The 19,303-nt window shown below is 40.5% G+C and overlaps 1 protein-coding gene across 1 annotated transcript in view; it reads right to left on the reverse strand.

Annotated features, from left to right (window-relative positions):
- Positions 1-17,742: 17,742 nt before the first annotated feature.
- LOC140931021 (fibroblast growth factor receptor 1-like) overlaps positions 17,743-19,303 on the reverse strand; it is an 11,683-nt gene continuing 10,122 nt past the window's right edge. The window contains exons 6-7 of the mRNA XM_073380767.1: positions 19,018-19,139; positions 17,743-18,095 (exon numbers count right to left, since the gene is read on the reverse strand). Of these exons, the coding sequence (XP_073236868.1) occupies positions 17,840-18,095; positions 19,018-19,139 (378 nt within the window). The 3' untranslated portion in view covers positions 17,743-17,839. The remainder of the gene's footprint in view (positions 18,096-19,017; positions 19,140-19,303) is intronic.

The raw sequence follows: 19,303 nt of genomic DNA on the forward strand, positions 1-19,303 counted from the left end.
AATACTACGTTGTGTAAACTTTATAAGGTGTCCAAGGGCTTTTCACGGATGTTAAAAATTGCTGACCTATTGAACGCCAGCGCCCCGCATCACTCGGCCACGCTGCGTCTTTACTCTGAGTATTCTGCTCTAACTAAAAAGTGTCAGTTCCAAAAGTTATTTTATATATCCTACAAGTTAACGAATTTTTAAATTTAATTCTACGCTAATATCCTGCCAAATAATTCTTTTTTAGTGAGTTTGTAGTTGTTGGTTTTTTGTATCACTAAGCTTATTTGTCATTAGCTCCATTTTCGCCATTTTCTGCTCCACACAGGTGAACCACACTTCATTGTCGCAAACGTTTCATCTGACTATTTCTCTAAATATCGTTACTGTTAGCTCGGATCGGCCACAGTAAAAACTGTTCTGATCACTACTTTATCTGTTAATACAGTAAATTTGTCCACCCAAAAAAGGTTTCGGTTACCTATGTTCAGGAAGGCGTCCTACAAACACTTGTCTTTCCCATTCCTGATGAACCATATTCCCACAGTCAGGAGAACTTCCAAGATTTTTCCTTCATGGAAAGTTTCTGCCTTGCGTCGTCTGCCAGAAAGCTGAAAAAGTAAGATATTTCAAAGACTGATAAAGATGAATCAATGTATGTAATGTCTCGAAAGTGTGATGATAAGTCACCGACTGCTGACGTACGGAAAAGACTTGGCGGCTAGACCGTCGACTAAGTTTGGTTTCTACGAACTGAGGTACAAAATTAATTTATCAGAAACGTCAAATTTTCAATCTTTTTACGGTGGGTAAGAGTACACCTGCATTCCCGTATCCAGCTGGGGGCTTGGGTTAACAAAATACAGCGGATTAGCATGAAATTTCCCGTTCAGAAACTATAAGAGAAATAGGTACAAGCTTTCGGCGAGGCGATTTCTGGGATCTGGTCGTTTGGGTGGACAAGTGTTATTTATGGATCGCCTTGAATACCATCGGCCAGACATAACTAACGCCAACCAAACGAACCCAGAAAACACCGCACCTAAAGCTTGTCCTCATTCTCCCTAGAGTTTCTAAGTGGGCATGCGCAATTTGACCACGCAAACAAGCCTCGACCTCGTTTTGATTTTGTGTGTACTCACTGGAGTAGTGTGGGGAAGAACCTGACACTTCTCAAGTCGTCTCTTATCATACAGGAAAACAAGAAAGCGGAGGAAGAGAATAGACGCTGCTACCCCCACCTGTACCAGGAATAAGCCAATGGAGCGGTTCCGAGATGCCATAAAGAATGTGCGTCAAACGTCCATAGAATGGGTGGAAAATCACCTAGCTACAATAAAAAAAGTTGATTCAGCTCTTGTTAAAACGTTACGTTACACCGCTGTAACGAATATATCGTGACACTACTCAACCAATTGCAACCAATTTTGGCATCACTGCGGAAAAAAAAACGCTAGTAAATTCGAAAAAAATCAACGAAAGGACGATGAGGTCTACAACCAAAGATTTCTTGCAATAGAATAAGACGACCCTTAATGAATACTTGAAGAATTCAAGAAAAAAGCTTCATCTGAAACTTCATCAGAAATCTTATTACTCAACGTTTATCTAACGTATCATCTTAGAGAAGATTTAATCCTATCTTTACCTTTAATTGACCCTGTTAAATACGGTCTCAAACAACGGAGACACTTGCCGATAAGAAATGGAATGAACTGTCTATAAAACGATATTTCTTAAAGTTCAAAATAATAAAGTAAATTACTAGATGGCTAAACTTTCGACCACCTAGATAAAGTAGTTGTATTAAACTCGTACATTTTACTTTTTATAGAACGTTTCAAACTCTTATTGTTTATACTTGTCACTTTGAACATATCCGATACTCAGTCACTAAGTGGAGCCCCCAGGGGCGAATCCAGGATTTTTTTTAGGAGGGGGTGCACTCGTATCTTGCTCTACTTCAACACCAATGAACCACATTTTTTTTTTGCAGAATACTAGTTGTATTAGAAACTCGTCAAGATGGCTTCGAAAACTATGACAAGGTGTATTTTGGCATACTCGAGAGAGACTCTGCATGAATCGACTAAGATCTTTGTAAGTATGCGTTGCATGTTGCATGTTGGTATAGTTTCGACCCCGGGCATAACAGCCGTGCGCTTGGTACAGTGTTCTCAGTTATGACCATCGGTTCGTCAATGAACGGGTACTCGCACTAGGAAAAAACCTAGCCTGCGTAGCAAGCCTTTCCGCGGACCTATTTCGAGAGCAAAAAAATTGGGCAGGGAGGGGAAGGGGGGGAGAGAAAGAAGGTTTCCTTCTGTCCCCTCCCCCTTCCTCAATTTTCTTTTTTTTTTTTTGCTCCCGTTCCAGCGTTCGCGCATTAACTCGAGCGGAAACGTTTGTTACTCAGGCTAAGAAAAACCAGTTTGACAATAGAGAACAAGATTTATTAGCCCAGAATGTGGTCTTCGGCAACTTCAAAAGGCTGCTACCAAGAGTCTTCTGTTATTCATGGCTAGTTTGTTTATTGGGTTTTTGGTTGAGAAATACGTCGCTTGTCAATATTGAATGAGTGCAATTTATATCGCAAAATTGTGAAATACTACATTCTGTCCGAGGTCTGTATGATAAAAAAAGCGCCTCGTGGTACTATTTCACCTCAGATGTGATGTATAAAAAGTATGAAAGGTTGGTTGACACGTCCCCAGACTTGCTGGCAAGATTTTGTAAAGTAAACTTGTCGAACGCAAAAAATTCGGCCTGATTTGTTTTCCAGGTCTAATGTATCTAATCTCTAATGGTCTATCTAATCTATCTAATCTCTAAGGTCTAATCTAATTTCCAGGTCTAATGTCTAATGCAAAACGTTTTTTGTTGTTATTCTGAATGGCATCTGTCTACTTGCTCTTAATATTAGGGTAAAAACTTTGAGGGAAAACTATAGCTGCAACTATAAACACCAGCTAAAAAGACTCTAAAAAATAATCTAAAACTAAATAAATGAAATAATCATCAAGCTTATTTATATCAAGGCATGTGTTCTAAACAAGGCCCAACTCTGCGCGAGCTCTGCTTGCATTTCCGGTCACGTACTTTCCGACAAGGAACAGAATTAAAATATAAACAAACAACTGTGTTGGATAAATCTGGCCACGGTTGTGGCAGGTTTAATGAAATCAAAGCCAACAGAATATAACACATCGATATATGTAAACCCATTAACCTACTGAATGAAAAATGGGGCGACAAAAATCCGCCACAAACTACAAAACAAAATATTTAAGAAAAGGAAAAAAGAAGAAATAGGAAATACCGTGAACAACAATAACCCGCAGGCAGGTGAAGGGGGAGGAGGAGGGAAAGATTTTGCTCGAGATCTGACCGAGTTGATGACGAGGGAGAGAAGGAAGAATTACTCGGAAAACATCTCGATATACCTACCTAACCCTGACACCGCCCTATAACCTAATGGCTAGATTTGCAGTACCTGGTACAGCCTGACCTAGCGAGTTATCATGTGAGTATCATGCCTTGCCATAAATTACATTATGTCTGCCATAATGTCTAGTTTTATATCAAGGCATGTGTTCTAAACAAGGCCCAACTTTGCGCGAGCTCTGCTTGCATTTCCGGTCACGTACTTTCCGACAAGGAACAGAATTAAAATATAAACAAACAACTGTGTTGGATAAATCTGGCCACGGTTGTGGCAGGTTTAATGAAATCAAAGCTAACAGAATCACAACACATCGATATATGTATACCGATTAACCTACTGAATAAAAAATGGGGCGACAAAAATCCGCCACAAGCCACACAACTGTGGCTGAAGCCCCAAAAAAAGAAGCAAAGCTCCCGTGAAAGCTGGAAAGCGAAAAATTGTTGGACACTTTTAAAACTATGAAGAAGAAGAAGAAAATAAAAATTTGTCAATACTAAACGTGACGCCAACGAAACGGCAGCCCTTGTCTGAACCGTGAAATTGAACGTCTGGTACAAATTAGAGAGAGATGATAATCGATAGGAAAATTTGGACTTAAAAATTGTCAACCAAGTAGCAGCCCAATGACTGACCTACGCAACCGGCATAAGAACAAAAGTACTAAAACATCGCCTAACATTAAGACGAGGGAAACGAGAAATAATGCCAACCAAGTAGCAGCCCAATGACTGACCTACCAAAAAGGCATAATAACAGAACGAACTAAGTCATACGAAACGAGAACTAATGCCAGCCAAATAGCAGCCCAATGACTGACCCATTCAGCCGGCCTAAAAGCAGAATGAATAAGATTAGGAACTAACAACTCAAAGGTCAGTTAAAAATGGTTGTCTAAGCCCACCAAGTAGCAGCCCAATTGTCTGACCTACTTTCGACACGTGGGCAAATCAATTAATTAGCGTGAAGAACTTCCGACCTCAAATAAACTTTAAATGCGTCGGATTTCCAGCGACCAAGAGCACGAATTTGCGCGTCAGAATAATCTTTTTCAGCGGCATGGCACGCGCCGCCAATGCAAAAGCTATGAGTCTTGTACCGACTACTGTCCAGACCACAGTAAGATAAGCACTGCTGAAGTGCGACATTGAATTGGTGAACAGAGATGGCGGTCTGATCAGCGTGACAAAAAAGTGGCCCTGGACGAGTTCCCCTGATATTACAATACTGATATAGGGCTGTAACAGGGCAAAAAGTGGAAGAGACATCCTTTGCAAGTAAAATGTAAAAAGGTCTGCGACTAGCGTTATGCTTATACTCGGTAATAGTAATCTTTGCGCCCTGCACTTGGCCTTGACGAAATAAGAATGGCAGATTACTGTACTGAACGACAGAACGCGCAAATCGTGTGCTCTTGGACGCCAGCTCACCTATGCGAAAAAGACCGTAAAACGCGACAAGAAACATCGCCGAAAAAAGAGAACGCTGAAATGCCGAAGAGTTAGAAAAAGTAAGAGAGCGAATCAGCTGGTGCAATATGGGCCGTGTAATTGGCAGACGAATGTCCGACGGCTGTTGACGGCTCAAAGCTGTCAACAGCTTGTCAATTAGAAAAGATTTGGTAGGGTCATTAAAACCTTTGAGCTTATGTCAATAGGAAATGGCAGAAAGATATGATTTGATCGTGGAACAGGCCAATTTACGAAACGAGAGATAAGAAATAAAAAGAGGGATACAAGTAGGGGGTAAAGGTAAGGGAGGATTGGTTGAACCGTACAAGTGAGCATAGAATTGGCCGAAAACGACCCACGCACGCTGATACAGCCGCCGCGAGCTGGCTGTGAGAGTAGAATTTAGTAGACCTGTCAAGTTAGCACCCAACTCTTCGGCAATAGGTTCTCGGGGATGGGGGTCGGGAGCTGGTCGGCTTCTGGTGAAAGTTCCTTGAACTTTGTTACCTGGGAACGTGAAATGTAATCGGCACTAGAATTGATTAACCCAAGAATATGGCGAGCTTGAAATATTATGTTATGTTTAAGGCAACTTAGCACTAAATCCCTTAATAGCACCATGATACCCTGGTGTTTAGACGTCTGATTATTAATAATGTCAACAACGGCGCATTGTCAGTGAAAAATATGTTACGTTTATCTGCCATTATGTGCCCCCAAATGTGAACAGCAATGACAATGGGAAAAAGCTCCAAAAGCGCGATGTTATAAGATTTCCAGTGGCTCGGCCAAGTTCCCTGAAGCCAATGGCGATCAAAGACCGCACTAAAACCTATCGAACCTGCGGCATCAGTATAAAGCTGAAGACTCTGGGATGTTTCCCAAACGTCACTTAAGAAAAACGATCGCCCGTTAAAATCGTCAAGAAAACGGAGCAAAGCATGATATCTAATTTAGCGCCTCGCGAAAGACGAATGTGATGATGAGGCTTGTTGACGCCTTTGGTAAGATCTATCATGCGACGCAGAAAAGCGCGACCCGGAACAACCACGAGGCATGTAAAATTCAATAAACCTATCAGTGATTGGAGTTCCTTTAGGCAGACGAAGCGCCGGGCCTGGAAATTTTGTAACATCGCACGACACTTGAGAAGTTTGTCTTCTGGTAGGCGAGCCTCTTGGCGTACAGAATCAAGCGTAATTCGAGCAAATTGTAAAACAGTCGCGGGACCCACCGTTTTTTCAGGGGCCAAGGGAACGCCAAGATAATTACACATCAAAATAAAATTATCTAAGTCGTGTTCACATTGTCCTTTGCTTTGGGCTATGAACAAAAAATCGTCTAAAATATGTAATACTGCGCAAGCACCAAGATGATTGATGGACAACCACTCAAGTGCCGTACTAAATGATTCAAAAATCGCACAGGAACTGGAAAGCCCCATCGCGAGACACCTATCAAAATAGTACATGTTGTCCCATTTCAAACCAAGCAAGGAATAGTCAGCAGGGTGAATAGGAATTATACGGAAAGCAGATTTCACGTCGGTTTTGGCCATAAAACAAGTGAAAGGACCAACAATTCTCCCTGCATCACATTCCTTGCGTAACTTAACATGCGTTACCACTGGCTGATCCAGAGCGCTTTTAAGATTAGGAGACTCAGACGAAAACCGCTCACCAACAAAGTGAATACGAAAACCAAAACGAAAACCGTCAACAAGAAATTGTTTTAAAACTCTGTCATAACCATGCAGCAAAAAATCAAGCCGATCCACTCTTACTGGCGTGACTGGCTTGCTGTGGAGAACCCGATGTACTATCTCGTTTGCCTCTTGAACTGAAAGGGAATCCACTTTTGGGCGCCGAAGCTGAGCACTGGCCGCCCGGGTGTTTTCCACCACATTTAAAACACACGTGTTCGAATTTGCATCCGGAACAGTGCTTACCTGCTTGAAAGGCCCAGCAGGTCCCTTTCGGAAAGAATTGAGAACGAAAACTTGGTTTGTTGGTGGGCGGTTGCGGTTTGCGAAAAGTATTTGACGCCCGTAACCACAACTCCCAATGTATCCTATCCCATGGATACTGCTCTGGTGCCGATTGTCTTAAGTAACGAAATTGTTCATCATACCAATGCCAATCTCCCCCCTTTGCAGCCAGATCCCGGACCACCCCGCAATATTTCATTAATTGAGGAGTGTAACGAAACGAAAATATTAACCCAGAGACCCACTGGGAAATGTTGGCTATTTTCTTAGAAACGTGACAGGGTTCAAGCGTCAGTTGAGGCTGGCTCGAAGAACCAGCGACTGACGGTGTCATAGATAATGAGTATTTTCCCTCCTGCTGAGGTGAATCAGACAATAACGACCCGAAATTAATATATTCATTCGCCCAAATTTTTGCTTTGATTTTGGAACTCACTCTCGAAGTGAGAGGGACAGAAACACTGGTGAATTGAACTTGTGGTCTTTGATCATACGGACCCGTGTTAACTAAGTCTAAAGGATCAACTGCTCCAATACCTGACTGAGGATTGGTGATGACATGGACGTCGTCATCCACAGCCTGTTCAACAAGTCCAGTTGGCGCTTGCGTAACTACTGGCGTTGGGGAGTTGTTGTCGAGCAGCGAAGCCAATTTCTCAGGCGAGAAGGCCGTCTTTACTGCTTGTGTAATTACGGCAGAAATGGTAGCGGTGATTGCGTCGACATCCACGGACACTGTACCTGGGGATGAACTTGAAGGGTTTGAAGCAATCACGTTAGCCTGCTCAATTGTAGTGTTCTCATGAACAGTGGGCGCCTCCTCAGGACGCAGTCTTGGCCGCCTGGCTCTCTTGTTTGGGCGAACGGATGGAATGGCGGTGGGCGCTGTAGCTTGAGTTGCTGGTCGTTTTCGCGGACGCATTTTTTACAAAAAAGACTACTGAAACTGGCAAAAATACACAAGACTGAGACAATTAACAGCACTGCAGGGGATACGAATATACCCCGCGAGCCATTGTTGTCTGTAAAATTACTTAGCACTTGGGAGAGGCAGTTCAAGATATATATAGCCTAACAGGCTCGGCGTAGCCACAAAAGAAATTGAAAAATATAAGTGACAAAATACGATAAATAAGACAGCAGTAACAGTATAGAAAAAAGCCAAGTTCCATGAAAAAACGTGCATAATCACTAATACCGAGTGCATTGGACACACCTCCCAAAAAAGGGGGCGGTCAAAAGTGGTTGTACACTCAAAATGGTAAGGCGAAAGCACAAAATAACATAACCAAAGCCGCAAAAATAAACACGGTACTTAAACCGTGCATGAACAAAGTAGCAAGCCTGCTTATAGGTAGGAAATTACTTCCCAACAACAAGTGAACAAAGGGCAAGGCTGCATAACATTCGGCTTGGTAAAGAGCAACAAATATCAAAATTAGGGAAATACATGGGAAAAAATTACTGCTGTTAACGACCTAAGAAAAATCGTATACATCTAAGAACTGCGCCTCTCAAACTGCGAAAATATTTATAATGTCCGAGTTTGTTTAAATGAACACCATCCCGAGCAAGAAAACGTAATTTACAACGCCAAAACCCTATATGACGCCAGTAAAATACATAAGGAATGGGTTCTAAAACCACCTTCAGATACTTCGTTAACAAGTCAACCTGTTTGTTAAAAGAAGAGGTATCTTGCCTGTAAAGGGTTTGACAAACGCAAATCAATTCCACTCCATATGACTCATAAAGTAAACGACACAGATCTTCAATTTCCGAGCCAGTTTCAACGGCCGAAATGGTGGTAAGGTCATTCGTACCTAATTGCATGATCACTACATTGGGAGCGAACTCCTCTACTATACCTAAATCGTACTCCCTAGTTTTAGAAACCGTTCTACCTCCAATCCCATGCCATCTTATGAGCAGATCGCCATCTAGACTTAAATTTTTCGCAATGCGCGCATTAAAATTGCGGCAAAGAAAATCGTGCACACGGCGAATGAAAAAGTGGCCCAGAATTAAAACACGGATTGGCGGCATGAGGAAAAGAGAATATAATCAAAGGAAGTACTTGCCTGAAAAGATTTTGCTCGAGATCTGACCGAGTTGATGACGAGGGAGAGAGGGAAGAATAGGCCACTTGCACTAAGAGGTCACGTGACCAATACTTCCCTTAAACAATTAGTTGGAATCCTGCTGATGCCAAAAATTGACAGAACACATAAAAATTATCTTACACCCGAAATTTGAAAGGAAAAGCATTTAAGGGAGATATTTTATGGCACTTTGATTTTTCAACAAAGTAGTATGATTTGTATTGGCCACCATGTTGGAGGGCATACTCTTGCCCTCCAACATGGCGACCAAAACTAGTTTTTGCCTACATCTTCTTAAACTTTTGATAGTTGTGCTCAGATGTGCTGCAAACATTACCCCATCATTTTGTCAACATTTTCTTTGAAGTTTAAGTGCAAAATTTGTGTTCAGAAAGCAGTAATTCGTAATTTTCAAAATCACATTTTGGTCACGTGACCAGCTACAGACTTACTCATTTTAAGACAACGGTGCAGGTTTGAAAAACCAAATTACTTTTATTTTGTTTAGAATATGACCCACTAATCATTTTTTGAAGGCAAAATCATATAACTTTTATTTTCATAAAAACGATGTCACATGACCTCTTAGTACAAATGGCCTAATACTGGGAAAATATCTCGATATACCTACTTAACCCTGACACCGCCCTATAACCTTATTGGCTAGATTTGCAGTACCTGGTACAGCCTGACCTAGCGAGTTATCATGTGAGTATCATGCCTTGCCATAAATTACATTATGTCTGCCATAATGTCTAGTTTTATGTGACAATTTTTGAAATAAACGTAAAGTAGAAAACAGAAACTTTGACTGTAATTCCTTTAGAATAACAGGTAACACTAATTTTAAAAAGAAATTAACTAGCTTTGTATATTGAAATCTGTCTGGCGAAATCCAGCTATAAAAGTCAAAGTTGCAACTGAAATTCGCCGACACACAGCCGGCCCTGAAGCTGTTGTTTTTCGACCTTTCTCTGAACGACTGTTATGAATGAACACTGAGGAACAAAATAATACATACAGAAGGTATTTTTTGAAAAATTTATTTGAAAACCCAAATGTTTCTGTACTCAAATGAAATTCGACTATTCCAGCGTAATGTGTCCGTTTAAACTCAACTAAAATTTTTAATCGATGCGATGAAAACTTCACAACAAAGCTGTCTCCAATTTGAGAAACTGCTTCATTTCAATAAAGCCTTTTTCGGGGTTCTGGATAATCATGCACCTATTAAGAAAATTAAAATCAAACATCGGAGATGAATTATTTCATTTATACTTCACATCGGAGATGTCTATTTATAAATGAGAGATCAAAGAGAAAATGGCAAAAACAGATCAAGCTCATAAAATTTGCGCGAGAGACAAGTGCTCTTGTGGATTGGGAGTATTATCGGAACTGTCGTAACGACGTTAAGAGGGTATTACGAGAAGCGGAGAAGGAGTATGTCCAGAATGAGGTTAAAAAGAATCAGAGCTCTAGTGAACAGTGGAAGGGGATACGGAATTGCATACCAACTAGGGAGAAGTCGCGCCCAGCTTATTCTACGGATATGAAAGAACTTGCGACGGAATTCAATGAATTCTTTAAGGAGGTGGGAGTACGTGCCGCAGAGGAAGTCAAAAGACTCGCATCAGTCAATGGTCTAACTACTTTACATCAAGAACTCCCTTTCAGTTTTGTTCCCGAAGAAGATGAGTTTCGATTTCGGGCTGCTACCTCTTTCGAGGTCAATCGGATTGTAGTCATCATTAGTCCTTCAAATAAAGCACCAGGGAAAGATAAATTACACATGGCAGTGGTGAAAGATGCTCTACTTGCGATCGATCCTCCCGATTTTGACCGAGATCATAAACAGTTCACTTTTGACATCTGTATTTCCCTCACCATGGAAGGAAACTGAAACTGTTCCAATTCTAAAGGGTGGTGGAGATCCGGTAGTAGCCAACGGGAATAGACCTGTGTCGTTGTTACCTTCCCTATCTACGATATGTGAACGAGTAGCCTTAAATCAATTCACCGAATATGCAATAAGGAGAAACTGTCTCAGTGGACAACAGAGTGGGAATAAGAAACGACATTCGACAGAGACACTCAATATTTTGATGTCAGATCTAGCCTTGGAGGCAATGGACCGCAAGCAAGTCACTGCCTTGGTGTTATTAGATCTTTCCAAGGCATTTGACAGCATTGATCACATGTCCTTGTTAAAGAAGCTACGTGCAATGGGTACCAATAAAGAAGCTATAGAATGGTTTAGAAGCTACTTGACCGGAAGAAAACAGTCGGTGAGAGTCGGTTGCGAAACATCTGAACTCCGCCTACTCTCGTATGGTGCACCACAAGGATCAATTTTGGCCCCAGCATTGTTTAATATCTACATCAACGATCTACCATCTGTACCTAAGGTAGGGTCGTTAGAGTACTATGTTGATGACTCACAGTTATACCTCTCATTTCCTGTACGTGATGCCACCTTAGCCGCAGCTCAGCTGACAGAAGATCTTAGGAACATAGCCACATGGTGTTGTAAAAACAGTCTACTCATTAACCCGGAAAAAACAAAACTTCTTGTTCTGGGGACTCCGCAGTTGCTGATGAAGAAACCAGATGATCTAAGCATTACACTACTCGGCAAGGAGATAACATCATCTAAGTCTGCGAAAAACCTAGGGGTTACAATGGACTGTAATTTAACGTACGACGAACATATAACTCAATTAACTTCGAAATGTATAGGCAGCCTTTGTCAAAAAAATCGCGTAAAATACCTGTTGATAGGCGTACGTTGATCACTATAATTAATTCTCTCGTATTCAGTAAATTATTGTATTGTTCATCAGTATGGGCTAATACCACCAAGAAAAACATCGAGCTATTACAGACAGTGCAAAATTTTGCAGCCCGGATAGTTTCTGGAACGAGGAAATTTGATCATGTTACACCTATTCTTAAGCAGTTACAGTGGCTGCCAATTGTTAAACAACTTGAGGTTAGTAATGCTACCATGGTATTTAAATGCTTGAATGGTCTTGCACCTCCATATCTTTGTCAGAAGTTTAAAACCAGATCGGAAGTGCACAACTGCAACACTAGGAATAGGGACCACCTACATATACCACTCTGTAGGACGGCTGCAGGTCAGCGCGCGTTTACCTTTAGAGGCCAAAGGCTGTGGCATAGTCTACCAGACGAGTTTCAGTCTATCACTAATTTAGGTGTATTTAAAGTTAAAATAAAACAGCATTTTTTAAGGGTATTTTTGGAAAACTAAGTCTTAGATATTTGACATTGTAAATTTACTGAAAAGCCTTTTTGAGGAGATTAATAAAGTTATTGTTATTGTTGTTATTATTGAGCGTGTTTCCTAAAATATTTGCTTGAATTTAGCATTAGCTTGACCAAAAAGTTAATAACGCAATGCTAATTGATAAATTTACATTTCAAACAGACTTTCTCTTCTATAAAAAAAAAAAACACAAAATGTACCTTAAATCTTCGCTCGCTCGATTATCCTTAAGCCGATTCTAGCCGCGAGAAAAACAGTGATTAATTCATCCAGGGCAAATTTGTCGCTTGATCTTTTGTCTTTTTTCCTTCGACACGACAGCTTAGTATTTTCTTCAACTTCCACTTTTTATCTGTGCATTTCATTGGTGTATTTTACCGTCAGGAGAGGAAATTTGTTGAATTTGCCTAAATTTTACCGCGCTAGCTCAGTTTCTTGGCGTGCAGCCTCGGGCAAATGGTAGTGGCTAACTTACCAATCAGAGCGCGCGATTTACTTTTGCTATGTTATAAATGTGAATGGCGCGATTAATAAGCGTTCCTTATCATACATTCCAATTTTCACATGTCCACAGGTTAGGGATAAGAAAGTATTGAGAAACACCAAGTACGAATAATTATCGTTACTGAACATACCTACGAATTTTAACATGTCCAAAGGCTAGGAATAAAACTGTATTTCGATGTGCCAAGTATGATTAAAAGGCGTTTCTGACCATACCTACTAATTTCAACATAGCTGCAAGTTAGGGCTAAAAAAATATTGACATTTGCCAAGTACGATTAATAAGCGTTCCTGACCATACCTACTAGTTTTGATATCTCAACAGGCTAGGGATAAGAAGGTATTAAGATTTACCGGGTACGATTAATAGGCGTTCCTGATCATACATTTCCATTTCAACGTGTCCAAAGAAAGAAAAAATTGAGATATACCAAGTACGATTAATAAGCGTTCTTGCCTATACGAGGAGCCGCAAGCGGTGACATTTTTGCACGGTATCTGGCGGCACATCAGAGAATTTGGAATTGAAGGGCAAATTCCTAGAATAGCTTCACCAGTTAAGCCAGAGAGAAGGTGTTTAAAAACCTCGGGATCCTAAACAACATGTTAATCAAAATATCACTTAGAGCTTTTCGCTAATGAAGAGCTATCACGCGGCGAAGCTTGTCGAAATAGGAACTCCTGTCAATGAAAGCGTCTGAAGTGATCGTCACGTTCTCACTCAGTGTAGCAAAACATCGACGAATTGCTGCTGGCAAAAATCTGGTGCACGGGGATATGCATTTTCCTTTTTCAGAGAAAGGAATCAGAGCTGCTTTTCAGGAAGGAGAGGACAAAATTTCCGGGAGAGAGGCATTCAATATTTTACCCACGAGGTTACAAAAAGAAAACGCAATGATTATAAGAATTTTGCGTAACCATCAGGTATATTCTACCCACGAGGTTACAGAAAGCCGAAATGCAGTTATTATTAGATTTTAGTGTAACCATCAGGTATGTTCTACCCACGAGGTTACAGAAAGCCGAAATGCAGTGCCGGATTATTAGATTTTAGTATAACCATCAGGTATGTTCTACCCACGAGGTTACAGAGAGCCGAAATGCAGTGCCGGATTATTAGATTTTAGTGTAACCATCAGGTATGTTCTACCCACGAAGTTACAGAGAGCCGAAGTGCAGTGATTATTAGATTTTAGTGTAGCCATCAGGTATGTTCTACCCACGAGGTTACAGAGAGCCGAAATGCAGTGATTATTAGATTTCGGGGTAAACATCAGGTATGTTCTACCCACGAAGTTACAGAGAGCCGAAATGCAGTGACTATTAGCCATCAGGTATGTTCTACCCACGAGGTTACAGAGAGCCGAAATGCAGTGATTAATAGATTTTAGTGTAACCATCAGGCATGTTCTACCCACGAGGTTACAGAAAGCCGAAATGCAGTGCCGGATTATTAGAGTTTAGTGTAACCATCAGGTATGTTCTACCCACGAGGTTACAGAAAGCCGAAATGCAGTGCCGGATTATTAGATTTTAGTGTAACCATCAGGTCTGTTCTACCCACGAGGTTACAGAAAAGCCGAAATACAGTGCCGGATTATTAGATTTTAGTGTAACCATCAGGTATGTTCTACCCACGAGGTTACAGAAAGCCGAAATACAGTGCCGGATTATTAGATTTTAGTGTAACCATCAGGTATGTTCTACCCAAGAGGTTACAGAAAGCCGAAATGCAGTGCCGGATTATTAGAGTTTAGTGTAACCATCAGGTATTTTCTACCCACGAGGTTACAGAAAGCCGAAATGCAGTGCCGGATTATTAGATTTTAATGTAACCATCAGGTATGTTCTACCCACGAGGTTACAGAAAGCCGAAATGCAGTGCCGGATTATTAGATTTTAGTGTAACCATCAGGTATGTTCTACCCACGAGGTTACAGAAAGCCGAAATACAGTGCCAGATTATTAGATTTTAGTGTAACCATCAGGTATGTTCTACCCACGAGGTTACAGAGAGCCGAAATGCAGTGATTATAAGATTTTAGTGTAGCCATCTGGTATGTTCTACCCACGAGGTTACAGAGAGCCGAAATGCAGTGATTATTAGATTTCGGGGTAAACATCAGGTATGTTCTACCCACGAAGTTACAGAGAGCCGAAATGCAGTGACTATTAGCCATCAGGTATGTTCTACCCACGAGGTTACGGAGAGCCGAAATGCAGTGATTAATAGATTTTAGTGTAGCCATCAGGTATGTTCTACCCACGAGGTTACAGAAAGCCGAAATGCAGTGATTATTAGATTTTAGTGTAACCATCAGGTATGTTCTAACCACGAGGTTACGGAGAGCTGAAATGCAGTGATTGTTAGATTTTAGTGTAACTATCAGGTATGTTCTATCCACGAGGTTGCAGAGAGCAAATGTAGCGTAGTAGATTTTAGTGCAACCATCAAGAAAAGTTTCTCCATAATAGGAGAGTGTTTTGCTAGGGTTAAACAAGTATGGCTTTCATGCAGTACAAAGCTGCAAGAAATTATCAGCCTAATTATAGCTCGGAAATGTATTCCATCTACCAAGCCGGCGTATCTCCAGAAGGTGGACTAGAAGTGGGACAAACCTTGTGATTTTTTTAGAAGCCCTTTGCGTGTAAACTAATTTATTCTGGCGCGAAATGTAGATTAACAATATGTATACTGAAATCTAATACACGACAAGAAAATTTTTGCACCTTAGTACGACGTATTAAATGTTCATTTTTACAAGTACGCGAAGGAAGTGGTTTACCGGTTAGAGTTTTTAAAAATAAATTTACTCCACCAAAGCAAAACGAAATGTTTTAAATCTCGATCTTGTTTACCTACGTGTAGTAAATTCATCATACAATCATACAGACCCCATTAAAATAAACATACACGAATGAAACGGAATACTTTGGGACAGTTTAGTTTCTACTCAGCGGCCTCTTTGCTTTTATAACAAAAATTTTAGGTTCCAGTCTGGTTTAAACGTTAGCATATCAACGCGCACAGCCACTGAATGACAACAACGGTCACGATCAAGTTCTTTAAAACCGACCAGACGCGCGCGACCTACCACTGTTATGGTATAGCAATTATGCTGAAGGTGTTATTAATATAACATCCCTGATGCTGTCATCTCATGGATTACCGACTTTCTCACCTCGCGCAAACAGCGTGTTAAACTCGGCCACGACTGCTTTTCAGAATGGGGCGCGGTCCCAGTGGGGGTTCCTCAAGGTACAAAACTAGGGCCGTGGCTGTTTATCATCATGATCAACGAGCTGGATGTTCCTGGCATTGATCTCTGGAAGTATGTCGATGATACTACTCCAACCCCGTGTACCTCTCCAACGAACTTGAAGGAGTACAAAAGCGGGCTATGCGCATCATTTTTCCTAATTGCTCATATAATGAGGCCTTGGTTAAATCAGGCCTAACTAAACTTTCAGACCGCCGCCAAGAACTAGTTGATAAACTATTTAAGAATGTTTTACAGAACGAACAGAACAAACTCCATGAACTTCTTCCTGCTCGCAACACATGTACCTTTAACCTAAGAAATATGCGGAAGTTTAAGCCAGCTTTTAAGACGAACAGGTTTCGTAGTAGTTTTATTACCTTTAACGCCGCCTAAGGCTTGAACGGTTTTAGTAGTTTTTTTAAACCCCTTCTATATATATTTTTTTAAAACATATATATAGTGTCCTTTTTGCTGTTTTAAATCACTTGTAGTCTTTTTAATGTAATTATCAATATTCCATTTTTTGTAAATAATCGTATAATTCAACTTTTAGTTGCAAATCGGTTATTATCTATCTATCTATCTATCTATCTATCTATCTATCTATCTATCTATCTATCTATCTATCTATCTATCTATCTATCTATCTAATGTTTTGTGACAGTCTTCGCACTGAGGGTGTAAATGGTTAACCGAGCGGTCGCTTTGAATACCAATTTCAACAGGCCGACAGGCTAGGGATTTGAAAGTATTGAGATGTGCCAGGTACGATTAATTAGGGTTCCTGGCTATACGTACCAATTTCAACATGTCTACGGGCAAGGGATAACAAAGTATTGAGATGTGCCAAATACGATTAATAATCGTCCCTGGCCACATTTACCAGTTGCAACCTGTCTGCAGGCTATAAATAAGAAAGTATAGAGATGTGGCAAGTATGATTAGTAATCGTTTTTGAGAATCTCTACCTAGTCTTACGCCCCCTGAAGGCTAAGGAAAGAAAGTACTGTATTGAGATGTGCCAAGTACGATTAATTCTGATCACATTTACCAGTTTTAACCTGTCTGCAGGCTATTGATACGAAAGTATAGAGATGTGCCACTGAGTACGATTAATAATCGTAACTGACCACATTTACCAATTTCAGCCTGTCTGGAAGCTATAGATAAGAAAGATGTGCCAAGTACGATTAGTAATCGTTTTTGAAGGATTCTTCCTCCGTGTAGACTGTATTTCTTTCACACACAAATTAATTTAAGTTGTCATTCATATGGCTATTTTTCCTGAACGAGTTATTGCTGAAGAGGTTTCATTTAAAAATTACACCATAAATAGCTTCATGCATATGACGTAGTACTGATGAAGAGGTTTAATTTGGATAGTCACACATGTAGGTTTTCGTCAAAAGATTCCAAATTTAAAACCGCGCGAAACATAAACTATACATGTGAACGTACTACTAGAAAGGTTCGATTTTGATAGTCACATCATCTAATTTTGTCCAGAGACCAATAGTTAGAACTACATACAAAATAGCTAGCTTCATGTGAACACGCTACTGAAGAGGTTTTAATTTAAATGGTCAAACTATTGGATTTCGTCGACGGACTAGTCACTGATGTAAGATTTCGAACTAAATCAGTAAAACATAAATAATTACAGTCATGTAAACGTGCTACAGATAAGGTTTCATTTGAACAGCCGATCGATCACATCACAGCATTTTACAACAGAGATAAACTAGGGACTATTTTTAAAATGTCTCTATTATTGAATCTGGAAGTAAAAAGATTAACTTCAGCGCAAGTCTCAGAAGATTGTAGTTTTCTTCTTTGAATTTGCGGCCTTTTCTGTAGAGTGAGCAATAGGCGTCAGTTTCAAAGCGACAGCCTGCTCATTACCATGGAATTCTTCTAGTTCTATGTTGCCCTCATTCCCCGACGAACCACCGTAAATCTCTGGTTTCGGCATCTGTCGTCTCTCCTCTGATTCAGGATCGAATTGATCTTCCATGTCATCTGGTAATGGAGGCAAGGGATTGTTTGCAATATTTTCACTTGATCGCCTATAAGAAGAAAACAACGCTGTCAACCATAGTAGATTCCCATAAAATTGACCATACATTTCAGATCATGCGCACGATTATAGAAGGCAACGTGAATCACACTAAAACATTTTACGACAAGCAGATAATTCTGTGAGGCAAGATCGCAATGCTCTATTTTATTATCATTATTTCAAATCTTGATGCCAACCGCAATGGACTCGAAACATGATTTGTACGCAGCGAACGGAGTTAGATTTTCTCACTCTGAGATTTATACGCTATTACGCCTTAAATGTCAAAAATAAAAGGCGTTCACGTTGATTAAGCGTCTTCCCCTAAATATTCGCCTGCCAAACTGAAAAATAAGAGTCTCCTTGAATAACAATCACCTCCAGCTTACTGTCTTAAATATATTAAGTGATGTTATAAGGGAACCTCCTCTCTTCTCTCATTCTCTGAACGCTTGTTTACCTTTGATTAAACGCCGGCATATACATAAGGGAACAGTTTCTTATTACCCACTCGTTCGGCTCAATTTTCAATTTACCATGCACAAGACCATTATCTGTATCCACGAATTAAGCAATGTTATTTCTTACGTAAAAATGTAACTGAGTCCCTTTCGTTCTTTGCCATGACTATGCACGTGTCTTATTAACGATATACTGTCTCCTCAGTACTCCTTTGAAGAACCTATTTCTTCCCCGAATAACCGCTCCCTCAGTGGTCAAGCTAGTATATAAGCAGAACTGGCCCTACCTATCAGTTATTGAAATAACATAACATAACGTATTTATTGTCGAACTAATATTGGGAAGTTCTTTAGCCTGGGACTTGTTGGCTCCTTTATGGGTACGGAATACGTGGTATGAACAACCCAACTCGCTTGTGGCTGAACTTTTCAAGAATAAAAGCCAAATGCTTAATCGAGAGTACTAACCTGTCATAAACATTTGCTCTCGTCACAGGAACGGTGGGGTCTGAATCATGTGGATCAAGGTAGTAATCTTTTATGCCACGGTTGTTGTTTTCTGTTAAGTGAAGGTACTCGGTCGCGACACTCTGTTGTGAAAAATAAGCCCAATATCGAAGTTTAGAATAAACATACCAGCCAGGAGCCCATAACCCGGAGTGAGCAACTTCCATACTAGGCCTATGTCATTGCGTTTTCATGGATCACTTTATTTTTAGACACATTTTAAGGGGCACTTCTTCCCGCGAAAATA

The sequence above is a fragment of the Porites lutea genome, chromosome 3 (assembly GCF_958299795.1).
Source record: "Porites lutea chromosome 3, jaPorLute2.1, whole genome shotgun sequence".
Taxonomy (NCBI): domain Eukaryota; kingdom Metazoa; phylum Cnidaria; class Anthozoa; order Scleractinia; family Poritidae; genus Porites; species Porites lutea.